At 47.7% G+C, this 24,905-nt stretch overlaps 2 protein-coding genes and 1 long non-coding RNA gene across 3 annotated transcripts; 2 read left to right on the top strand and 1 right to left on the bottom strand.

The window, feature by feature from the left end:
- Nucleotides 1-3,416: 3,416 nt before the first annotated feature.
- Nucleotides 3,417-5,074, bottom strand: ISCA2 (iron-sulfur cluster assembly 2). The gene is made up of 4 exons (XM_084791489.1): nucleotides 4,933-5,074; nucleotides 4,628-4,733; nucleotides 4,397-4,512; nucleotides 3,417-3,963 (listed from the first exon to the last, which is right to left on the bottom strand). Exons 1-4 carry the CDS (start codon nucleotides 5,001-5,003, stop codon nucleotides 3,789-3,791), a joined length of 468 nt encoding a protein of 155 aa, XP_084647615.1. The 5' UTR covers nucleotides 5,004-5,074; the 3' UTR covers nucleotides 3,417-3,788.
- Nucleotides 5,075-5,258: 184 nt separating this feature from the next.
- Nucleotides 5,259-23,480, top strand: NPC2 (NPC intracellular cholesterol transporter 2). The gene is made up of 4 exons (XM_084791490.1): nucleotides 5,259-5,498; nucleotides 14,659-14,766; nucleotides 19,671-19,843; nucleotides 22,605-23,480. The coding sequence occupies exons 1-4, from the start codon at nucleotides 5,417-5,419 to the stop codon at nucleotides 22,689-22,691; spliced, it is 450 nt and encodes a 149-aa protein (XP_084647616.1). The 5' UTR covers nucleotides 5,259-5,416; the 3' UTR covers nucleotides 22,692-23,480.
- LOC311602862 lies at nucleotides 16,009-18,801 on the top strand. Its single transcript, XR_014780883.1, has 2 exons — nucleotides 16,009-17,195; nucleotides 17,254-18,801. It is a non-coding gene; the product is annotated as an uncharacterized lncRNA (long non-coding RNA).
- Nucleotides 23,481-24,905: the final 1,425 nt, after the last annotated feature.

Consider the following 24,905-nt stretch of genomic DNA (forward strand, 5'->3'; position numbering starts at 1 on the left):
TAAATTGGGCCTGGTGGTACGCAGCTGTAATCACATCTTCTAAAAGGACTGCAAATTCAAGGCCTGCAGGAGCTATAGAACGAGTTCAAGGCCAGCCTGGGTGACCTATCAGGTCTCTCTAGAAATGAAGAAAGCCAGACATGGTGGCGCACGCCTTTAATCCCAGCACTTGGGGAGGCAGAGGCAGGCAGATTGCTGTGAGTTCGAGGCCAGCCTGGTCTACAAAGTAAGTCCAGGACAGCCAGGGCTACACAGAGAAACCCTGTCTCAAAAAACAAAACAAAACAAAAACAACAACAACAGATGCAGGGGTGGAGGGTGAGTGATAAGAGTCCCTAAATGAATTAGCAGCGAGTAAAACTTGCAAAACGTTTGTCTGCTGGCCGCCATGGATTGTCAGGAAGAGGGTGTTTGGTCAGAAACGGCTTCTAAAAACCCTAAAACAGTTCCAGGACAGACAGAGAGCGGTTACACACAGAAACCCCATCTAGAAAACAAACAGAACAGAACAGAAAAGAAAGAAAAAATAGTCCAAGCAAATATCCTAGTGTTCCCTTGCTATCGTGCCTTCATGCCATGGGTATAATTCACTCCAGAGACTTCTAGATGCTACGGGTGCCTCATGAAGTACCCCCGCCTCCAGGATTCAGTCCCCTGACAACATTCTTCTATAAATACGATCCTCACATGACAAGAAGCACTGCTCTCTGTTTTCACTTGGTTTTAAACTCTATTTTATTTGAGCTATTGATGCCTCTACCTCTCTTCCACCAACCCCTTAACCCAGGGCAAGAGAGAAAGGAGGTTGGTGAGGAGAGGGGCGCAGACCCCGTTACTTCTCCCAGCTGTTTCGGGTCAGTGGGTTCTTTTGGGGCAATACCAATCTCCGAGCCGCTGTGTGGAAGCGTTTCTCCCTTTCTGTCTCTAAGCTGCCACACTGTCTCTGGTCTCCAAACTGCTAAGCCACCACTGCATACCACACACTCTCTCTCTCCAGGCTCTATCTTCCTCAGAGTTCTAGACTACGCCCTTTGCTGTGCTGCTCAAGGCAGGCCCTTAGCAGCTGGCAAAGACCACACCCTGCAGGAGGCAATTATCAGCTATGGACATACTAAAGCCCAAACAAACTAAAATCCCACACTTGGGATTCAAACATATTTACGTAACGGCACTGAGTTTACAAAGAAACCAAAACTTCCATTACAGCTCTTGGTTTTCTCCAACCTGCCGTTTTCTAAACACAGAACCCAACTCTCATTACCAGAAGGCAACTGACATAGGCTTCTGCGCTCTAGGGGACCCTTTTCTGCCTCCTTGGCCACTTCAATGTAGTGGAGAACATATTTAGCAGCAAAAGCTATTCTGCTCATGCTTGGGGATTTAAAAACCACTCCATTGGTAACCACAGATGATGTTCTGAAAGAGGAGGTTCTAGGGACCGGCGAGATGCATAACTCAGTGGTTAGAGGACCAGAGTCTGATTCCCAGAGCCCACATGGTGGCTCACAGCTGTCTGTGACTTCAGCCTCAGGACATCTTATACCCTTTTCTGGCCTTCATGGGCACTACACACATGTACAGAGACATAAACAAACACTCATACACAGGATATTTGTTTGTTTGTTTGCTTATGGGTGGCCCCGGATATTCTGGAACTCGCTCTGTAGACCAGGCTGGCCTCAAACTGGCAGAGATCCTCTTGCCTCTGGCTCCTGAGTTCTGGGATTAAAGGCATGTGCCATCACTGCCCAGCAGCAGTAGTAGGTTGTAACACTTAAAATATATTAAAATCTCTTTTTAAGAATAACTCAAGGGGCTGGAGAGATGGCTCAGAGGTTAAGAGCACTGGCTGCTCTTCCAGAGGTCTGAGTTCAATTCCAGGCAGTTACATGGTTGCTCACAATCATCTATGAGATCTGGTGCTTTCTTCTGGCATGCAGGCACACATGCAGGCAGAACACTGTAGACATAATAAATAAAATATTTTTCTTTGCTAAAGATGCCAAGCAAAAGATATATTTAACTAGTAACTCTTATACAGCCCACTTGTCTGTGGTTTCCCCCATTGATGGTAACAGTTATCTTTTGTGACTGTGGAGTTGGTTCTATTTCTAGTGTCTGTCTAAACAATTCTTGGCTCCACAGCACTGCCATATCGTTGTTTCAAGTTCTGTAGCCCATTTAAGGGTCACACTTAGGTACCTTAAAAACTATTAGAATTTAGCCGGGTGTGGTGGCGCACACCTTTATTCCCAGCACTCGGGAGGCAGAGGCAGGCGAATCACTGTGAGTTTGAGGCCAGCCTGGTCTACAAAGCAAGTCCAGGACAGCCAAGGCTACACAGAGAAACCCTGTCTCGAAATACCCCCACCCAAAAAAATTAGAATTTGTGGTTTTTAAAATTATTTATTTATTTTATGTATATGAGTGCTCTGCCTGCATGTATACCTGCAGGCCAGAAGAGACCATAGGTCACATTATAGATGGTTTTGAGTCACCATGTAGTTGCCGGGAATTGAACTTAGGGGCCCTGAAACAGCAGACAGTGCTTTTAACTGCTGAGCCATCTCTCCGGCCCCTAAAATTTGTGTGTTAAAAAGCTTTTCTTATGTGGAATGAGGTTCATGCCAGGAAATGTAGTCAACATGGCATCTGAGTGTAAAACAAAGTTATCCAAAAGTTTACAGTGCACGACGTTCATGCAAAGGGGACTGGGCTTGAACCCAGGAAACAAGAAACATCATTAGTGAAGTGCACTGGTGCTCTGGGCTTGCCACAGCTTGAAGAGAGAGAGAGTTTCACTGGGGAGTGGGATTTCTTGTTAGGAGGAGACCGTGTCTATGGATGAGTGTCATTTAGGGATTTAATCCCGAGGCTGAAAGGTTAAAGTGAGGCAGAAGATTATCAAGATGCCACAGTGGAACTTGATGTGTCGTCTATGAGACTTTGCTGAGAACAAGTGGGAGCTTGCCAAGAGGGAAAATGGAAATAGGAAACCAATTAAAGCAAAGATGTTCTTAGCAGCCCAAGATTAAAACGGAAGACTTAAAATAACTCTGGAGTGCCCATGAGCACAGTATAATTTAGAGCACAGCATAATTTGGAGCTCATCTTGATGGTTTCTGTAGTTGTTATTACTCTCATGTTGACTGTTAAAAGAAATGCAGTTTTAGAAACATGTTGCTCCTGAGACAGATGTGTGGTGAATGTTATACATCCTTTTTCTAGTGATATTCTTTGGTTTCAAACCCAGGGCTACCTATAAGACCCTGTAAGAAGGAAGGAAGGAAGGAAGGAAGGAAGGAAGGAAGGAAGGGCAGATGGACAATATTTGATTTGCCTTTCTAATTGATTCTGGCTTGTTGCTGGTAGTCAAGCTACCCAAACTATGGCCCTGATTGAAAACACAAAAGGACTTAGTTTATAATGATGCTTTATACACAGCTATACACATATATACAAACAATTCTGAAGGCTAGAGAAGTTAACTCCAAACTTCGGAGTCTTGGAGGTGCTACAAATTATACTGGGTTCCAGCCAGTGATTAAAGCTGAGGTAACAGCCTTTGGACTTGGCCTTAACATTGTGCTGGGGGAAGGCAGAGTATTTAGGCCAAGAGCAAAGACTTCACATTCCATCATAAACAGTGGTAAAAGGAAGCACTCCTGGATTAAATTAAATAAAACAAAAGAGGGACACGATAAGAAAGAAACCTCTAGAATTATACTATTCCCAGGTTTTTCACACTGGTAGAACGGGTGGCGATCCCAGAGTCATCCGTCACTGCGTCAGATTTTGATAGAGAAGGAAGCCCCACAGGAACAGCCTTGCTGGGCTTGGGGATTATTCACCACTTGAAATGAGCTTCGGATTAGTTCTTGGCTGAAGTCCACCTGGGCCCCCTTCACGAAGGCCAAGCTATCACAATCAATCACCACTCTGGCCCCGCCCTGTTCAAATATCCTGAAAAGACAAGAGGAAAGCATTATTGATGGCTACCACAGGCACCAAGAACACACCACCCCAAGGCCATAGGGGTACACTCTATTCTCCAATTGATGGTCCAATTGTTTAGGACCTACAGCAGGTGCTAACTTTATCTGAAGCAAAAAGATCAACGTAATAAACAGAGGGAAATACTGAGGGACTTGGTCTCAAACTAGTCTGCCCTTTCTAAATTGACTACTACCCACACAGAACCCACCCTAAGTAAGCCAGTTTTCTTCCTTATTTTAAAACAAGAGGACAAATCTTTTGCTGCGTCCTCACAGTGTGGAGAGGGTGGCGGCGGCAAGCATACTTAGACGCTTTTAAGTTTGGAATAAAAGTGCATCTTAAACTGGGGTCACTTTTACCCCTCTGATATGGCCTCTAGCGACCCATCCGTCCTCCTTGCCTGTCGTCGGGGTTAATAACTGTATCCAGTGAAAATTTGTATTGGAATCCGGAGCATCCACCTCCCTCCACTTGCAGCCTGAGGAATTCTGACCCTTCGGTGATTTCCAGAAGCCTCTGAAATGTAGGAAAGAGGATCAAGAACGCCAAGCAAGCGGAGATAACGGGGTGGATGAAAGGGAACCCTTCTAGAGCCCTCCTGGGCACCGCCGCCCCGCGTCGGGCCTCCTACCTGGACGCAGCTGTCTGTGAGGCGGATCTGTCCCTCGCCAGCTTCTGGAACGGAGGAGGACGTCGCTTCCCAGCGGGTCAAACGCCCGGGAGAAGCTGCCAAGAGCCTGCAATGTGAAGGAGGAGGATGAGCCGGGGGGCCCGAAGTGGCATCGGATAACACTCTATGGTAGCCTCGTACCCAAAATTGGAGACACTCTCAGCTGAACTGCCAAGCCTTCATCTCCCCTGTAAGCTTTAGTCTCCCATCTATCCTGAAGGCGCAGAACCCAACACTCTTCCTAAGTGACCTTCCACCCTTGGTACCTGCCCCGGCGCCGAGCAATGACCGCCCTGAACGCCGCGGCGGTTAAACACAAGGACCTGGCGGCCGCCATCTTGTCCCACAAGCTCCGCCCCTAGCATAGTCCAAGTCCCCGCCTTCGCCTGGGCTTCGGGAAGTGGGTGAGATGGGGCGGGGGCGGGGTTTCACCGAATCCCCGCCTCTAGGCATACCTATTGGATATAACAAGACAAGAGGGATTTGATTGGCTGCAACCGCTTCCAATTACCGTAGCAGGGCGGTACCAATGAGCGTGATGGACGCAAAGAAGAGCGGGAGCGGAAAAGATGGGCGGAGATAAAGGGAAGGCCGCTGGCCAGCGCCCGGGAGCGCCGGGCGGGGCGCGGGCGGATCTTCGCTGGTCTCTGAGTGGCCTGACCCAGCTCCTCCCTCGGTCCCAGACAAGTTTGTCTTGTGACTGCCAGAGCTGCTTTTTCCTTCTTAGATTGCCGAGCCTTCTAACCCACGATGTGTTTCCTGGCCGCCACAATCCTACTGCTGTCGCTTGTCTCCACCACCCAGGCCGAGCCCCTACACTTCAAGGACTGCGGTGAGCTCTTGAGCCCACTCCAGGAGATCCGCGGGGCTAGATTGGGCGGGTACCTGGAAGGTGGAGGCTCGGCCGTGGACCCCCGGGTGGAACGGGCTAGGGGCTGAAGGTACCAGCCTTGATGAAACTAAACCCCCCCCACCCCAGCCCCCACCCCCCGCTCAACGCTGTCTCCTCTTGCAACTCGTGTTTTGGGGTAATCTCTACACTCTCAAAGCGAACCTTGTGCTGAAGTTCTCCAAAGTTTCGTGGGTGGCTATCAAGCGAGCTTGTATTCGCAGCACTCGAAGGGGTGGAGACAGGAGGATTGCGATTTCAATGCCAACCTGGGCTATATAGTGAGACCTGGCTGAAAAATAGATAAAAGCAAAAGTAAAACAATAGAGTAGACCGCGCGAACCTGCATCCAACACTGATTGAGAGGATGAGCATAGAACTTTTGATTTACGCCGTTTATCTCCACTAACCTTTTCCCCTTTGTTCGTTTGAAGTTTTCTCTGACTCTGTAGCCCAGTTTGGCCTTACAAATCCGTGTCAATCCTGCCCCAGCCTTACATGTGCCAGCCGCCACCACAGCACCCCTGCACTTCCCCCATGCTGACAAGACAAAGGCAGTTCTCCTTCTAAGTTACTCTTTTACAAAGTAGGGTTTCGGGATTCTTGATCCGTGTCTCAAAGAAAACGTGTATTTCTAGTGATACTTTGTGACACCTCCCTCCCTCCCAAAGCTACCGCTGGACTCAACTAGAAAAATGTGTTAGAGAGTAGAAATTTTTGAGTTCATCCAGTCAAGCCTATACAATTAATTGCGGGAGGTGAAAAGGCGCACTGATGGGCAAAAGACACAAACTGGCTTTTGTAAAATATGTGGGAAGGAGGAAAGCATTGAATTAGTTATTTAGGTAGGATTGGAGAGATGGCTCAGTGATTTTAAGAGTACCTACTGTTCAGGAGTTCAGTTCCTAGTCAGGTGGTTCTCAGCTGCTTCTACCTCCAACTCAGATGCCTCTGGCCTCTGGCCTTCATAAGGCCACACAGATGAAAGAGGACGCAGGTTAAGTTGGCTTCTTTGTATCCAGGTAACTACTCAATAAGTAAACTGAAAAGGCATATGAGGGAATGAATACCGTTTCTAATATGTTCTTTAAAATTCTGGCGCAGGGTGTGGTGGTACATGCCTATAATCCCAGCACTCGGGTGTCGGGTCTGGCCTGCTGTAAAAATCCAGGCTCACCTGAAAGAGGGTGTGGGGATTGAAAGTAGGATACAGAGACTCGAGAAATAACGAATCAAGTCAGGAAATTTCTGATCAAGATTCACTTTAATGCTCGACTAGTAAGAATATATATAGAGCAAGGTCAATAGGATCTATCCTAATCTCAGTCACCCTAGCCCCCAGGCAAGAATACAGTAGCTGTGGAACTTCCTAGGTCTCTGAGTAGTTCCCTGTAACAACTTCCTTGATCCTCTTGGTGGTTCCAAGTTGGGACTTCCCTACTTCTTTCAAAGGTAAATAGTCCAAGGATAGCCTGGAACACAAGACCTCGTGAGGCAAAAAGGCAGCAACTCGGAAGGTCACAGCATACAGCCTAAGCACATGACTTCTGACACGGCAGAATTTGGCATGGCTTCCCACACTCGGGAGACAGAGGCAGGTGTATCTCTGAGTTTGAGGCCAGCCTGGTCTATAAATCCAGTCCACACCAAACAAAAGAGAAAGAAAAAAACCTGTTAAGGCAAAAGCAAAGGTGGGCATGTGGAACTGGATTGATTAATGAAGACCACTGCCTAATTATATTTCACAGATGTGGGTTCACTAAGCCAGGAGACTAGCTGAAAGTGGCCGTTTCTTTACAGTGCTGCTTTCCCCTCTGTTAAACTTCTTAAATTTTTATTTTATTTTTAATGTGTGTGTCTGTGTTCATGTGCACCCAAGATGTGGCGGCCAGAGTACAACCCTTCAAGTCATCCTCAAGAACACCACCCACATCTTCTTTTTCTTTTTTGCTTTGCTCCCCCTCTCCCCCCAGACAAGGTTTCTCTGTATATCCTTGGCTGTCACTTTGTAGACCAGGCTGGCCTCTAACGGACAGTAATCTGCCTGCCTCTGCCTCTCAAGTACTGGGATTAAAGGTGTGTGCCACCACTGCCTGTTTTTTCTTCTTCTTTTTTAAAAAAGATTTATTTGTTGTGCCAGGCACATGGTGGTGCACACCTTTAATCCCAGCACTGGGGTGGGGGTAGGGGGGCAGAGGCAATCGGTCTCTGAGTTTGAGTCCAACTTGGTCTACAAAGTGAGTACAGGATAGCCAAGGCTAAATAGAGAAACCCTGTCTCCAAAAACCAAACAACAACAACAACAAAAAAGATTTATTTTTTTTATTATGTATACAGTATTCTGTCTGCATGTGAGCCAGCAGGCCAGAAGAGGGCACTGGATTTCATTATAAATGGTTATGAGCCAGCATGTGGTTGCTGGGAATTGAACTCAGGGCCTTTGCAAGAGCAGCCATCTTAACCTCTGAGCCTTCTCTCCAGCCTTGTCCGCTTGTTTTAAGACGTGGTCTCCCATTGGCCTGGCTCGCCAATTGATCTCCTGTGGTCCTCTTGTCTCCACCTCCCCCAGGGTCAGGATTACAAATGTGTGCCTCCATGAGTGGGTTCTGGGAATTGAACTCACGTTTTCTGCTTGCAAGGGAAGCCCTTTATCCATAGAGATACTGCCCCCTACTCCTCCTCTTTAGATTTAGGATCAAGACTCAGAGGAAGGCACTGTATTAATTTTACTAACTCATTCCTCACTATCTGTTTTACAGAAGAGAAAACTAAAACACATACACTAACTTGTCTAAGATCCTACAGCTGGTGAGCGGGAGATTGATAAGTCTCTATGAGCCACTTGTGTGTGTGTGTGTGTGTGTGTGTGTGTGTGTGTGTGTGTGTGTGTGTGATTTTTCAAGACAGTGTTTCTCTTGTAGTCCTGGCGGTCCTGGACTAGCTTTTTAGATCTGGCTGGCCTTGAACTCACAGAGAGATCTGCCTGCCTCTGCCTCCTGAGTGCTGGGATTACAGGTGTGCGCCACCACGCCTGGCCCTTGTTTTGTTTTGTTTTGAGACAGGGTTTCCTTATGCAACAGAGTCCTGACTGTCCTGGACCTCAGAGATCCACCTGCCTCTGCCTCCTGAGTGCCAGGATTAAAAGCGTGCGCCACCACTGCCCGGCTGTACGTTAATATATTTTTTTTTCTTGGTTTTTATTTGTTTTGAGACAGTTTTGTAGACCAGGCTGAACTCAAAGATCTGCGTGGCTCTACATTGTGAGTGCTGGGATCATAGTTGTGTACCACCTTGCCTGACTAAAAAAATTTTTAAGGCAGGTTACACCTCCGAGAAGAACTTGTTTTTTCATATTTCATTCATTTATTTATTTGTATGTGTATAAGGAGGGCCTGCACGTGCACGGCATACATGAGGCAGTCAGAGGACAATTATCAGGAGTTGATTCTCTCCTCCTTGTAAGGGGGCGGGCCAAGAACTGAACTCAGGTGTTCAGCTTGGTAGTGAACACCTTCCCTTGCTCAGCCATCTCTCAGACCTAGAGGGAACCTAAAGGAAAGGAGGGTAGGTGTGGGAATGGGGTTCCCATGGCAGATTTTGAATTTACTTTTCCTTTTTTTTTTCCTTCCGCCTCCCAGTGCTGGGATTAAAGGCGTGCGCCATCATGCCCGGCCTTGAATTTACTTTTAAATTAGAAAAGAAAATGTAAAACATTTCAGCACCCAGGTAAAAAGATTTAGCATTCCATTCTATGCCCATCTTCTCCTGGGGTGGGGTTTCCTCAAGTGAGAACCGGAACCAAGTAAAGTACTTCTGCAATACTTGCAGTGGGGGCTGAGGACTTTGTTCTGTTGACATTTGAAGTCCGGGAACCTCTTGTCACAGGACAGGAAAAAAAAGAGGGGGGGGCACAAAAGAACTGTAAGTACCCTTTCCTTTGATCCTGTGAGGTCATGTGACCCCGCTCTGAAGCAGGTGGAGCTGGGTACTTGAAGCATTAACATGAGCACAGGATGTCCGCTTTAGGTCCACCGATCACGGTATGGCCTCATGCTTGCTTGCAGAAGGTGCCAAAAGCGTGCCCAGCGTCCAGCTTTACAGACCTCGGGAGACTGACTAATCAATCGTTGTGATGGTAGGGGGGATTTCAGGAGACCCTTCCAGCCTGAGAGTGAGCCCAGGTAGAGAAGGTCAAGCGCGTTCACTACGTCATTTCCTGTTCGGCGGGAACAGTTCTGAGCTAACCTGGTAACAGCATGGGCAGCGTACTTTCTCCATTCTACCTTCAAGACAGCAAGAGTCCGTGCTATGGGCTGCAAACATTTCTGTCCACGAAGTGTATTTTAAGGGGAGAGGCTTCGTCTCTGTGCCAGAGGAGGCCTTGCTCACCCGTCCAGGAGCAGCTGGTTTCTCATGGACCGAATCCAGAAGTGCGAGTAGTCCTAAGCAATAATTTCAACAGCACCGCTGTGTTCTGGCTAAGTATCCAAAACCTGCAGGTTTTCTGGCTCGCTACCCTTAGCGCAGCCTCGGGTGTTAAGTCTCTTGCCCTAAGGCTACACAGTAGTTGAGCTGGTAAGTCTGCCCCCTCAGCTGTAGTAGCTTAAAAGTATCACTGACCTACTCTGTCATGGGCGCTGTTACCAGGCTGTTTGCTCATTCTCGCCCACGCTGCTGTCTAGTGTCAGGGGCTTGAGTTCCCTTTCTCTTTCTGGCCATTATTTTATAAACATAGGTAGTATTTACAAGTATGTGCTTTCTAGCAGCTGAGCAGCCCTTAGCTTAGGACCTCTGCTGGAGAGGAAAAGAAATCTAGGGTCAAGTACCCATAACGATGTGGTTACAAGAGTGTGGGGGGCGAAAGCCTGGGCCCTGGCCACCCCTACAGGCTGGGCTTGTTCATGCTTCTCAAACGCCAGTATTGCTTCCAGCTTGACTGTGTGAGTCAGCCCTGCTTGGGGCCTCAGTTTTGTTTTTTATTTATTTGTCTCTTTGTTTGAAACAAGGCTGGTCTCAAAACTGTGCTTCTCCTGCCTCAGTGTCCCAAGCGCTGCAGGTACTGACTGACCTGCAGTGCCTCACCCAGCCAGGGCCCTAGGTGTTTCTTGGAACTATAAAGATCTTGGCCTCTGTCTTTCCCCTCCCTCTGTTTGGTTCTGGGAAAAGTCGAAGTTTAATGACTCTGTTGAGATTTAGCTTAGAGCCAGAGGGCTTTAGGGCACTGTGAGCATGCCTCTTGGCTTCCACACCCTTGGAGAACGTGACTCAAAAACAGGAAGGCAGAAGTGCTGTGAAGGGCTCCAGCTGTGGGGGGGGGGGGCTCCCACTTCAGAGGGAACTGTTTCCTCTTCCTAAGGCTGTTCCTCTGTTGAGGGTGGAGATAGTGGTTCCTCTTAAATTCCATAAACCACTTACTCATAAGTTGGGTTTTAGATACCACTAACTTAAAAACTAAGTTGGACTAACTAACCCAGCCCACTAAGACAACTACTTATTTCTTTGGGAAGGCAGACAAGGGCAAAGGCAAAAGCTCGAGAAGACAGAATACTAGGTAAAGGGTTTGCGGGGCTGTGGGGAGAAGGATAAAATATGGGCAGTGAGGCTATGCAGGTGAGATCTGGGAGCTGGCTCAGTTGCTCCAGGTACCTCCACCAAGACAGCTCATCCGGAGTTTAATCCCCAGGCCTTCATGGTTGAAGGTGAGAACTGACTCCTGCAGATCGTCCTCCAACCTCCACATGTATGCTATGGCATGTGCGTGCACGTGCGCACACGCACGCGCGCACACACACACTAAATATTTTCAAAACACATTATAGCTGGATGTGGTGGTTCATACTTTTAATCCTGTCACTCAGAAGGCAGAGACAGGTAGGAAGTCTCTGTGAGTTTTAGGACAACCAGAGCTACAGAAAGAGACCTGCCTCAGTGAATGAATGAATGAATGAATAAATAAAAATCACGTTATAAAAGAAGAAAAGAAAGGAGCCTCTTTGGTTGAGCCTGGGTCTAATACTAGTGAGACACCCCTGGGGCCTCCTTCCGGCTATCTCTGTGGTTGCTTGTCTACGCTTCCTTTGAGAGGCCGAGGCAGGAGGATCCAGAGTTCAAAGTCATCTTGCGCCAAGCTAACAGCAGAAATTACAGCGACATAAGAAAGGAAAGGAGCCCCTTACCCAGGAGAGGCCGGCAGTGGCCTGCTGCTTCAGGCAGTCGCCCCGCCCAGCTCTAAGCCTGCTGTGTCCTAGGTCTCTCACCAGGAACTCCTGTGTAGCTCTTAGCCACCCCTGCTTTTATCTCCTCAGGTAGTAATCTCACCCAAGCCAGAGCTACCCTATTCTCTCACTTATCAAAAAGAGAAAAGAGGAAGGGGCAGTCTAGTTAAAATGAAACTTGGGAGCTACCAAAATTGCATGCGTGCGTGCATGTATGTAATTCTAAGACATATGAGCCTCTGTCCTTGGGTATGTCCTATTTTTTTCCCCTTTTCCTCTTCCCTGTACTTAAAATCTGATTAAAAAAAAATTTTTCCCCCCTTGAGACAAGGTTTCTCCTGTGTAGCTCTACCGGTTCTAGAACACGCAGAGATCTGCCTGCCTCTGCCTCCTGAGTGCTCGGATTAAAGGTATGCACCCTCACTACCCAGCAAAATTATTTATTTATCTATTTTTGGTTTTCTGAGACAAAGTCCCTAGGTGTAGTCTTACCTGTCCTGGAACTTACTAAGTACACTGGGCTGTCCTCAAACTCCTGAAATAAGTCTGCCTCTTTCTCTTAAGTGCTGGGGTTAAAGGTGTGGGCTACCATACCCAGCCTTTTAATAATCTTCAAATGCCTCTTTAAAAAGCTTTTATTCTTTCCTTGAGTTCCTGTCTTTCCTTGCTGTCCCTTTCTCTCAGGGTCTCATGTTGAACTTCGGGGACAGGAGGCAGAAAAGAGACCAGAGTCTGACCTCAACAGAAGAGACTGTTTCAAAACTGCGAAGGACACTCTCCCACGGGAAAAGTGCTGCCTGCAAGGAGGGAAGGCAATGCTTGGAGTTTATATAGAGGCTTAGGGGTGAGGAAGTCAAATGCAGCTTCAAGGGCCTACGTCTGAAATCTCTCTAATGTCCACTCGATCAAGACAGACTTTCTTGGGCGACAGGCTGTCTTTAGCAAACTGTTTTCATCCTGGGCTTCACCAATAATGGTTTGAGCAAAGCCAGCTGTACTCATAGGAACTTTGTTCTTAGACCCAAGGCTCTTGACCTGGGCTAGCCTCAGACCCACTGTATAACTGAGCATGACTTTGAACTTAAGACCTTCCCAATGCCTAGGTTCCTGATCGGCACCAGCATACATGTTTCATGAGACAGAGATCAATAAACAAGTATGCGAGCAACAAACCCAGCCCCTTTACTACTTTTAGTAAAATGAATGTCAGCTCTGTTTCAGACTAGCCAAAATTCTGTTCTGCATTGAAGGCACAAATGAACTCGTAAGACTGAAGTGACTGTGGCTCTCTCTCCTCATCCTCCCTGTCATGGATGATCTTTGGCTACATGGGAGTTTGATGCTAGCCTCGGCTACATGAATTCCCAGTTTCAGCTCCCAGGAGTTAAGGTCTCCAGGTCATGTCAACAATTTAATTCTGGTTCTACTTTTTCCAGGAACATGACCTCACTTTCCCTCATCCTTGCTACCAAGAAACAGTTTCCTAAGGATCTAAAAATGAATGACTTTGGAGCTCAAAATTCCTGGTGCTTTTTTTTTTTTTTTAATGTGTATGGGTGTTTTGCCTGCATGCAGGCATATGCACTACATACATGCCTGGTGCTTTCAGAGACCAGAAGAGGGAGTTGGTTCCACTGGATCTTGTTGTGAGCTGTCATGTCAGTGCTGAGAACGGATCGCTCTGGAAGAGCAGCCAGTGCTCTTCACCTCTGAGCCAGCTCTCCAGCTCAGGCCTTCTGTCTTCTGAGGTCTGATAGGCTTTCTAACAAATAGGTGCTTAAACCATGCCTGCATTTTGAAGAACTTGGCAGACAGATGACCTTCTCTTTGGCGTTTTAGGTACCAGGCTTCCTGATGGTTTTTGTATACGATGTGGTTTTTCCTATAGTCTCCAACTTTCATCAGATTTACAGGCTTATCTCTTTGCTAGAAAACGGATGGGAGAACAGGGGTATTTAATTAAAAGGAAGATCTAGACAAATATTTTTAAAGCTTAAATATAAACTGTGATTCTCCCTTTAAGAATGCAAGACAGGCTAGGCGTGGTGGTGCATGCCTTTAATCCCAGCACTCAGGAGGCAGAGGCAGGTGGATTGCTGTGAGTTTGAGGCTAGACTGATGTACACAGTGAGTCCAGGACAGCCAAGGTGACACAGAGAGACCATATCTCAAAAAAAGTGGATAGAGGTGCTTGTCGCCAAGACTAAAGATCTAAATTTGATCCTCAGGACCTGCTTGATAATACAGTGTTGTGTGAATACAATCTCACTATATTTCTTAATTTGACAAATATTAGTAGTCTCTTTGCCAAGGAATCAACTACATCTTATTCAATTTATAGGATTGGTTTTAGCAGTACAAAAATTCTCGTCTCTTGTGCCTTAGAGGCAGACAGAGACAGGGAGGGACAGAGGGGGAGCATGGTTACGTGTGGGTGTACGTCATGTAGAGATCAGAGGACAGTCTCAGGCGTGAATCCTTGCCTTCTGCGTCGTTTGAAATGGGGTCTCTTTATCCCTACGCTGGCCTCATCCTGCCGGCTGCCTTACAGGCTCTTCCTTTCTTTCCCTCCATCCCTCTGAGAACACTGGGATTACAAGTGCATGCTACCACTTCCAGCTGCACATAAACTCTGGGGGTTCACACGCAGGTGTGTGTGTGTGTGTGTGTGTGTGTGTGTGTGTGTGTGTGTGTGTGTGCACAGCAGGTGCTTTACCTATGCAGCCATCTACCTCCCAGTTCCTCCCTGTCTTAAAGAGCTCATGTCAGGAAAGCAGTCAGAAAGAGAACAGGTTTGCTGAGAGGAGCGCACCTCCACATGAAGCACCAGGCAGCCTCAGCAAGGTAGTTTTCCTCCTATTCAATAACACTTTGCTTTTCCTTTGCAGGCTCTCAGGTCGGAGTCATAAAGGAGGTGAATGTGAGCCCGTGTCCCACGCAGCCCTGCGAGCTACACAAAGGCCAGTCTTACAGCGTCAATGTCACCTTCACTAGCGGTGAGTAAACGTGGCTCTTACTCCAGTTCACGCTGAACCATGATGTAAGTGTGAGGTGTTGGAATGAGTGTGAGAGTGTAGAGGACCGTGGCTCGGCTGTCAGGGATTTGTCGGCTTCCTTTCTACTAGCACAAAGCTGGGATTCACTATGTTCCTGGACATGACAGAGCCTAGACCTATAGCTCTCCATTACCCGTCACGTTCTGAAAGGAAACCCGGAGTCTTGCTAACAGGAGGCGCATTCAACTTACAGCTCGGGCTAGAAGTAGGGGAGGCAAAAAGAACCCTGTAGTAATTTCACAACATATAAAAAAGATGACGAAAAAGCTAGGAGATTGCACACTTAGCTGTGAGTCAGATCTATGTGAGAGCTCCTCTTGGATGCCAGGGTAGCTGAGTGATGTCTCACAGCAGGAAACCCTCCAGGGCCCCCACTGTGTCCTCAGACCCCTTCTCATACTGGGCTCCTGCTGTGTCCAGAACAGCCTGGTCCTGGAAACCTGAGAAAGACAGCGTGGGAGTGAAGAAAGGACAGGCACGCGCGCACACACACACACACACACACACACACACACACAACACACACACTGGAATGGTACCTCCCTGGAGGGGTGAGGTTAGTCTATGTAGGAGGTCTCTGCAGGGGAGTACCCTCAAGCTGGAACCGTCTAGGAGGGGGAAGCTGCAGTTGCTAGCCTTTGCGCACACTGTCAGCACTCACACCCTAACCAGAGGGGAGGCTTTGGCTTTCCCATGGGTCTGAGGCATTGGTGCTTGACATGGCTGTGGCTGTATCAGTAATACACATCCCCTGAAGATGCCATCTACTCTTTACACATCCTCTGAAGACGCCATCTACTCTTCACACATTCCCTCGAGGCTTCCCGGCTCCCCACAGGCTCCCATATGTCTCACCAGTGACTGCCAGACTCCTTTAAAGCATGCAGTGTGATTCTGCTGTGGCCTTAGGTTACAGAAACTGGCTTGCCTCTTTGTCTGTCTTGGCCCGTAAAGCACAGCAGACTCTTACAGGAATAGCAGCTCTGGCGGTGGAGCAGAAATATTAGTGCGAACATAGCTCTACAACCCTCAGAACTCCTGCATAGTGTTCATTCAAGCCAGGCAGTGGGGGAGAATCGGGAGCCTAGGAACAGCCGCTAGTTCTAGGAAATTCCAGGCTAACCAAGGCTACGCAGAGAGACCTCCTCCCTGAGGTCTCACCCTTCCTAACGCTGCTATGCTGACCCTGGCCATGATATTGTTTTTGTTGTGACTTCATAACTGTAATTGTGATGGATCATAATGTAAAGACCTGATATGCAGGATATCTGATACGTGATCCCTGTGAAAGTGTTGTTCGACTCCCTAAAGGGGTCAAGACCCACAGGTTAAGAGCTGCTGCCTTATCTCAAAAGAAAAAAAGGGCATTGTAAAATAGCTCTGTGGGTAAAGCACTTGTCACCAAGCTGCATGACTCTTAAGTTCAATCCATACTTTGACCAAATCTACTTTGATCAACCTACTTTGGCCACTAGGATCTCCCATTGGGCCATAGTGGTCCACATCTTTAATGCTAGCACTAGGGAGACAGGCAGGAGGATGTACAGAGGCCTGGTCTACATAGTGAGTTCCAGGATAGCCAGGGATATGTAGAAAAACCCTATCTCTAAATAAATAAATGAAAGGGGAGAAAACAGTGGGATGAAAACAGTTTGGCGCACGCCTTTACCCCCCACTTGGTAGGCAGAGGAAGGCAGATCTCTGAGTTCAAGGCCAGCCTGGTCTACAGAGCGAATTCCACGACAGAGGAGGGAGGCAGGGAAATCTCCTAAGGAGCCCAAACAGCTCCAGGAGCCCCTTTTTTTCTAGCACTGAGTTTCAGTACAACTGATAAGAGTCTGAGGAACCACTTTTGAGCAATAGGGAGCGCTCGCCCAGACACCAAGCCCTTGGGAGGTCTTTGTTTTTATCGCTACACGATTGTGGAGGACATGGGTACAGCCATGACTCCCCGGCCACAAAAGGTGTCTGGAAGAGCTGTAGAACCCATGAGCTGTGGCAAGAGGATTCCCCAGAGACCAGGCCCTACTCACCGGTGAAAAGTTCTTTGTTGATGTTGAAGAAGACACTGGAGAGATTCACCTCAGAGACGATTTGAGCGGATGATAGAGTGATTGATACCATGGCGGACAGGCGGTGAGAAAGAGAAGGGCTTCGCTTTTGTCACCTTTAACAACCCTCACCCCGTGAATAAGAGAAGGCTGATCTTCTGAAATGCCATCCTGTGAATACTCACAGCTGTGAAGTAAGAAAACCCCATGGAAGCAAGAAATGGCCAGGGCTTCATCCAGCGAAGAAGTCAGAGCGGCTCTGGAAACTTCTTCGGTGGTAGTTGGGGCAGTGGGTTTGGTGGCAATGACAGTTTTAGTGTGGAGGAAACTTTGGTGGTAGTTGGGGCAGTGGGTTTGGTGGCAATGACAGTTTTAGTGTGGAGGAAACTTTGGTGGACATGGTGGCTTCAGTGGTGGCAGTGGTGGATATAATGGCTGTCATGGGTTTGGTAACGACGGGAGCTACTTTGGAGGCAGTGGACGCGGCAGTGATTTTGACAGTTAGCACAATCCGTCTTCAGATGTTGGCCCTGTGACCGAAGGAAGCTTTGGCCCCTGTGGTGGTAAAAAGGTCCTTAGGTAAACCACGAAACAAGCTGACCCTGCTGCTCCCAGCAGCAGCAGCAGCAGCAGCTGTCTGTGCCAGAAGGTTTTAGTCACTGACAGGAAACAGCTCAGCAGGAGAGGAAAGCCAGGGAAGTGACAGGGAAGTCACAGGTCACAACTCAGCGAAGCCCAGCAGTAGTGGCAGGGCCCACTACGAAGAGGACATGTTCTAGACACTTCTCATGTGAGTGAGCCGTGTCTGTGACTAATTGTGAAACAAGTTATTTTAGTTTCTGTTCTGTGGAAAGTATAAAGCGTCCCAGCAATGGGGGTTTTGTTTTGTTCTGTTTTATAATTGTTATGTTTTTACTTTTAGACGTATCTTACGTTTTTGGCCAGCATTAATTCAGCACATGAGTGCCCGGGGCTCACAGAGGTCAGGAAAGGGTGTTGGGTCCCCTAGAATTGGGGTTATGGATGGCTGTAAGCCATCATTTAGGTGCTGAGAACCGAACCCCAGTCCTCCAGACGAGCAACAAGTGTCCCTACCTGCCAGGCTCACTTCCTAGCTCTCCCTCCGCAGTGAGGGCTTTTAATGTACACTTTCTTCAGCTGTGCTGTTGATTATGAAAAAGAAATAATCTGATCATGATGCTGAATAAATGTGTCTTTTGTTTTGTTTTTTGTTTTTCAAGACAGGGTTTCTCTGTGTAGCCTTGGCTGTCCTGGACTCACATTGTAGACCAGGCTGGCCTGGAACTCACAGAGGTCTGCCTGCCTCTGCCTCCCTGAGTTCTGGGACTACAGGTGAATCAGCATGTCTTTAAAAAAATAAAATTAAGGGCCTGGAGAGATGGCTCAGCGGTTAAGAGCTCTGCTTTTCCAGAGGTCCTAGTTCAATACCCGGCAACTGCATGGTGTCTCACAACCATCTATATTGGAATCTGATGCCCACTTCTGGCGTGCAGGTGTATATGCAGATAGAGTGCTCATATACATAAGTAAATAAGTCTTTTTAAAATATAATTAATTTAAAAGCCCGTGAGATGACTTAGCAGGTAATGGTGTCTATTGTCAAACCTGACAGCGTGAAATTGACCCTCAGAATCCACATGGTGGAAGGAAAAAGCTGACTCCTGAGTATTGTCCTCTGACCACATCCCTCCCCACTAACCAAGTGTAATTTAGGCTATGATTTTACTATTTAAAGAGTAAAAGAATGGCTGAGTGGTGGTGGCACACGCCTTTAATCCCAGCACTTGGGAGGGAGAGGCAGGCAAATCTCTGTTAAGTTCGAAGCCAGCCTGATCTACAAAGTGAGTCCAAGACAGCCAAGGCTACACAGAGAAACCCTGCCTCAAAAAAAAAAAAAGTAAAAGAATGAAATGCCCTAACAATGTACAGTGTTAGTGGAGGCCTGGGCCCTGGCGGCCTGACAGTGGAGGCTGGGCCTCACCCTCAGTGTGCCAATTAAAAAGACAGGTAAGAGTGAAAAACAGAGAAAGGAAACTTAGTGTGGCCACTGGAAGAGGAACAAATCACCAGAGGGTTGGTGAGCTCTTCCGGGTTACCTTACCGACAGGGTTTGCGTTTAACTAGAAGATAAGAGGTCAAGATGTTAGTGTATCATTAGCTCAACTCTTGGCCTGTCTCCACGTTGTCAGAACGTGTGACCTCCCTGCATGACACAGTCCTCCGATTGCTGACACCAGGGCTCCAGCTTTTCCCTTTCTCTAAGAGGAGAATTCTGGGGGGACTTCCAATTCCTTGGGGCGGCCTGATAGTCAGAGGGAGGAGCACAGTGGTCTCTTTAGGCTCCCTTCCCATCTGCCTGCAAATCGTAATGCCTGGTCGCTCTAATCTAACGATAGTTTTATCCCTCCTGAGTATCTTACAGTGTGGAGGGCGCCGGGAGATGAACGTCTCTTTTGAATCTTACACAGCATCTAAAGGATCGCCTGTCACTGCCATGCTAGACCATGGTATTAAAACACTGACAGAAGTCTGGTCCTGGGAGATGAGGTTATTTGTCCAGGTAGCCTGATTGCCTTGATGGAGAGCAAGGAAAAGAAACCAGCTTCTTTTTTCAGCCTGTGCACGGGGCTAGGTGCTAACCGTGACCCCTGAAGTTGGAGGCGCTATAATCAAGGGGCTCTCCGGTATGCGAGTATAGCCATTTCAGCTCTGCGGGGCGTATTTGATGGCTTAGACTTCCCAAGTACACAGCTGACTTCACTGTCTCCCTAGGCACCCAGTCCCAGAACAGCACGGCCCAAGTCCACGGCATCCTGGCAGGGCTCCCCGTCTTCTTCCCGATTCCTGAGCCTAACGGTTGTAAGTGTGGGATCAGCTGCCCCATCCAGAAAGACAAGACCTACAGCTACCTGAACAAGCTGCCGGTGAAGAGCGAATATCCTTCTGTAAGTGACACCATCGCTGGTAAAACCAGACGCCTGAGACCGAGTCAGGCATCTGGAGCCTGGGCGTGAGAAGCAGGGACCACTGAGGCAGTGGTCCCCCTTATTCCGGGGGAGCTGAAAAAGCCTGAGAGAAGGGAGACTCCACCTTACCAAACAGTCTTAGGGCCTAGATTTAGAGGTGGGTCTCATGACTCCAAAGCCTGTGCCATGTTATTAAAATATTTTAGCCAAGTAACAAATAGTTAAAGGTGTAAGTTATCTTGGCAGCATCTTCATAGTCTTGTCAAAAGAGCAGGGGCCCACTGCAGGGTTTCAATGGAGTGGTGCCCCCCTCCACCCACAGCCCTGCTTTACCTACTTCCTTTTCCACAGGTGGTACTGGAGTAGCCTCCCCTAGGTAGGAATCTGTATGGAGGTCATAAAGCAATTGCTTTTTCCTCATAAATAAAGAGCTACTTTACTAGAATTAGAAGGGGGGGGGGGGGTTTGGAGAGATGGCTCAGTGGTTAGAGCACTCGCTGCTCTTCAAGAGGACTGTAACTCCAGTTCTAGGGGATGCATCGCCCTCTTCTGGTCTCTTTTGGTACTGCATGCACATGCACATGGTACTCTTAAATACTTGCTAACCAAACACTCTTATTATACCTCAGGTCCTGGTGGCTCATTAAATCTTTGAAAACAAAAGCTGTTGGTGCACATTTTTAATCCCACAGCTCAGCAGGAAGATACAGGATGGTCTCTGAGTTCAAGGCCAGCCAGGGCTATGTAGTGATATGTCTAAAAAAACAACAACAACAAAATTAGAAGGGACAATGGCTCACACTTCCAACACACAGAAGGCTTAGGCAGGAGGGTTGCTGTGGGTTGCTGTGGGTTGAAGGCCAGCTTAGACTATCTAGTGAATTCCAGAGGTCCAGGATAGCCTGGCATAAAGAAGTAAGACTATCTCAATAAACAACAGCACAGATCGCAGCTTAAATATAGCAGGTCAGGGTCTCAAGAGAGACATATGATCAGAAATCAGCTTAAGACCTGTGCGTGGCCATACTGTGATCTTAGCACTCGGAAAGATGGGGCGGGAGCATTCAGAGCACCCTGGGCTGTATGGTGACTTCCAGGCCTGTCTGGGCCATGGTGTAAAAACTTGTTTTAGAAGAAACAAAGCAAGACAAGAAGAGGAGAGAGGGATGGTTGTGGGCGATGATGCAGTTCAAGGAAGTTAAACTCTGTTGCTTTGCAGGGTGGCTATTCTTGAAATTATCCAGTTACACATGTCTTTGGGCCAGTGGCCTTAGGTGGCCCCTGTGAAAGGGTCGTTTGACCCCCAAAGGGGTCACAACTCAGGGGCTGAGAACTGCTGCTTTGGACCATCCTTATGCTTCGTTATTTCCATTTCTAGCTAGCAAAAGAGTTCCTTTATACTGAGGCATCTAAACTTTTACTGGGCTGGAATGATGGCTCAGAGGTTAAGAGCACTGGCTGCTCTTCCAAAGGTCATGAGTTCAAGTCCCAGCAGTCACATAATGGCTCACAACCATCTATAATGCGATCTGGTGCCCTCTTCTGGAGTGCAGGTGTACATACAGACAGAACACTGTAAACATAAATAAATCTTTAAAAAAAAAAAACAAACCCTTTTACTTTCTGTTCTCACAGTTCAAGTGGAAAAGGCAACAGCAGTTTGACAAATAAGTGAGAAGCTAATTAAATTTAAAATTATTATTCTTGCAAGACTCTGTTTACATGGTTCTGACCTAAGTGTGAAACCAGTAAGGTATACCTGTAATATCAACACTCAGGAGACAGCGACAGAAAGACCAGAAATTTGAGGCCAGCCTGAGTTACATAGCAAGTTCTAGGTCAGTTAAAGCTATGTAATGAAAATTGTGTTTCAGCCAAGGGGGAGGGGGAGGGAAGAAAGAAAGAAAGAGGAGGGAAGGATTTTAGAATTACATTTGATAACCAGATGTGGTGTTCCACCTATAGTCCTAGGATTTAGGAGGCTGAGGTAGGAGCCACAAACACTACATAGTAAGTTCAGAGCTAGTCTGAGTTAGCTATCAAGTCTGTATAGGGAGGGGATGGAGGGAAGGCTCAGCGGTTAGGAGCACTAGCTGCTCCTGCAGAGGACCTGGGTTCAGTTCCCAGCACCAAGAGGCAGCTCACAACCATCTCTAGCTCCAGTACCAGGGAGTCCAATGCCCTCTCCTACCCTCTGGGTACCAGAGTCACAAGTAGGACATATGTATATACATTCAGGCAAATGTTCAATATACATACAATAAAAATTTTTAAACTTGGACTGGAGAGGTGGCTCAGTGGTTAAGAGCACTGACTGCTGTTCCAGAGGTGCTGGGTTCAATTCCCAGCCACCACATGGTGGCTCACAATCATCTATAATGTGATCTGATGCCCTCTTCTGGCCTGCAGGGGTACAAGCAGGCAGAACATTGTATACATAATAAATAAATCTTTAAAAAATTTTATTTAAACTTTAAGCAGGAAAGAAGAAGGGAGGGGGAAGAAATATTATACTTGAAAGTTACATTGGTGAACTGGATCCAGTGGCTGACACCATTGGCTGCGGTGGTTGGTTCACTCTTCTGAGCTTAAGTCCACAGATAGCAGCCAGGTCCTAATCAAGCTTCATGATAAGAGGACGTAAAAAGAAAGACTTGGGGTTTGAGGTGCACACTTAAGGCAATTGTGGATAAAAATCAAGTCCTGGTTCCATTTTCCCCAATTCTTTTTCTTTTTCCAGATAAAGCTGGTGGTGGAATGGAAACTTCAAGATGACAAAACCCAAAACCTCTTCTGCTGGCAGATCCCAGTAGCGATCAAATCCTAAGCTCTTTGGCGCCTGTGACTGTGTGGGGTGAGAGGCTGTGGACGGAGGGAGGGGAAGAAATAGAAGAGAGACCAGACCCGACATTGAATCGGTGCCCTAAGATGAGCAGAATTTCAGCCAAGCAGTGGTGGCGCACGTCTTTAATCCCAGCTCTCTGGAGGCAGAGGCAGGTGGATCACTGTGAGTTCAAGGCCAGCCTGGTCTACAAAGTGAGTCCAGGACAGCCAGGGCTACACAGAGAAACCCTGTCTCCAAACAAACAAACAAACAAAACTAAACTAAACAAAAAAAGGACAGAATTTCAAGACTGTTGTTTTATGCCTCTCAACCTCCATTAAAGTATCTGCGACCCTACTCCTGTTGAGAGCTCAAAGCCGTTGCCCCGAGACAGCCTTTGTTGCTGCTGCAGAGGTGGAGGGAGACTGGGGAGATTAGCATAGTCTCCATGGCTGCTTGCTGTTGGGTTAGGGTTGGCAGGTACCACCTGACAGGATGCGGATGAGGTTGCTTAGGAATGTCAGATAACTTGACCCAGAGCACTATCGATCCACTGTGAAGGATGGCTTCCAAGAGAAATCCCTCTTGTCTCTTAAGTGCCTCCTGAGTCCCATGTACCTGGCTAACCAGTCTATAGAGCCTAGGTGGTACCTTCAGTCCTGACCTTCTAACAGTAGTGACTAACCCGCCATTGTATCCAGAGACTGCTGCAGAAATTTAGCTCTGGGTGGCTGTTGCTTTGTGATTATGCTCTTGTTTCTTGTTCATTAAAGAAAATACTTGGTTGCAGGAGCTTGGTGTTTTGTTTTGTTTTGTTTTAACAGTATTAACTTGTATCATCTCTCTGCACTTGAGGTTGAGCCTTTCCATAAACACTAATGTGCTATTCTCACAGTTGTGTTCAGGCTACCGTCACCCGCTTCTTCCGCTCAGCAGGCTCTTAGGTCCATAGCAGGATGGCAACCAGCTCCGAGGCTCCAGAGAAGATGGGGCTTTCCGAAACTGCCATCTTCCTCATTCTTTCCCCCACCAGCTAGACCTTATCCACAGAAAGTAACCCAGTCTGCTTTGCGGCACAGTCTTACGCTGTCAAGCGTGCTTGGAGCAGCAAGCGCTACATAGTGAATAGCAACACCTGAGGAGGCGTGAAGGCGTGTGCTCACTGCAACATCATGTGCCCTGATGGGGAAGCCTAGGGACGGAAAGGCAGAAAGAGAGGTGCTGGCTCTGAGGAGGCGGGAGGTTGGGAGTTTCAAGCTAGCCTGAGCTGCAGAGTGAGGTCCTGTTTCAACAAACAAACAAATAGGCATATCCCACATGAGGCAGGAAGGTCATGAGCTCCACACCAGCGTGAACTGTGTGCTTAGCCCCTCTGTCATCCCATCCCTACTCCACCTCAAAACACACTCGCACACTCACACACAGAGGCTTAGTGGCTCACACCCATAACTTCAGCACTGGAAGGCAGAGGCAGGAGGATCACTGCAAGTTTTGAAACCAGCCCTATCTACATGAATTCAAGGTCAGCCTGAGCTAAATGAGACCCAGTCTCAGAGACAGAGAAAGGGAGTTCATTGATTAAATCTTTTTTTTAAGATTTATTTTTTATTGTGTATACAGTGCTCTACCTGCATGTACACCTGCAGGCCAGAAGAGGGCATCAGACACATTATAGATGGCTGTGAGCCACCATGTGGTTGCTGGGAATTGAACTCAGGACCTCTGGAGGAGCAGACAATGCTCTTAACCTCTGAGCCATCTCTCCAGCCCCTTGTTGACTAACTCTTGAAGTGACAAGAATGGTCATGGGTCAAAATTTGCTGAATGGAATATATATATATCCCCTAGGCTGGCCTTGAACTTGCCATGTATCAAGAGAACCTTGACTTTTCGCATCTTCCTGCTTCTGCCTCAGTGCTGGGATCTCAGGTGTATGCCCCATATCAGAATAGCACTAGATGCTTGCGTTTCTTCACCTGTGAGTTTCCCAGGCAAACCACCAGGGGACAGCAATGGGTCAGCAATTAAGTTCTTAAGGGCAAGCGGTTTCGCGGTTCCCACGCCGAGGCCTTTTGTGTCTCCTTTCACGTTGAGCCCGCCCTATCTTCCCATGTAGACCCTATGTGAGTCAGAATCATATGAACTTCCAAGAGGAGCTGCCTGCTGAGGTCATTGCCACCAACTGCTGTGAACGTGAGCTGTAAATGATTCCATGTC

The sequence above is a fragment of the Acomys minous genome (assembly GCF_964271855.1).
Source record: "Acomys minous genome assembly, chromosome: 8".
NCBI lineage: Eukaryota > Metazoa > Chordata > Mammalia > Rodentia > Muridae > Acomys > Acomys minous.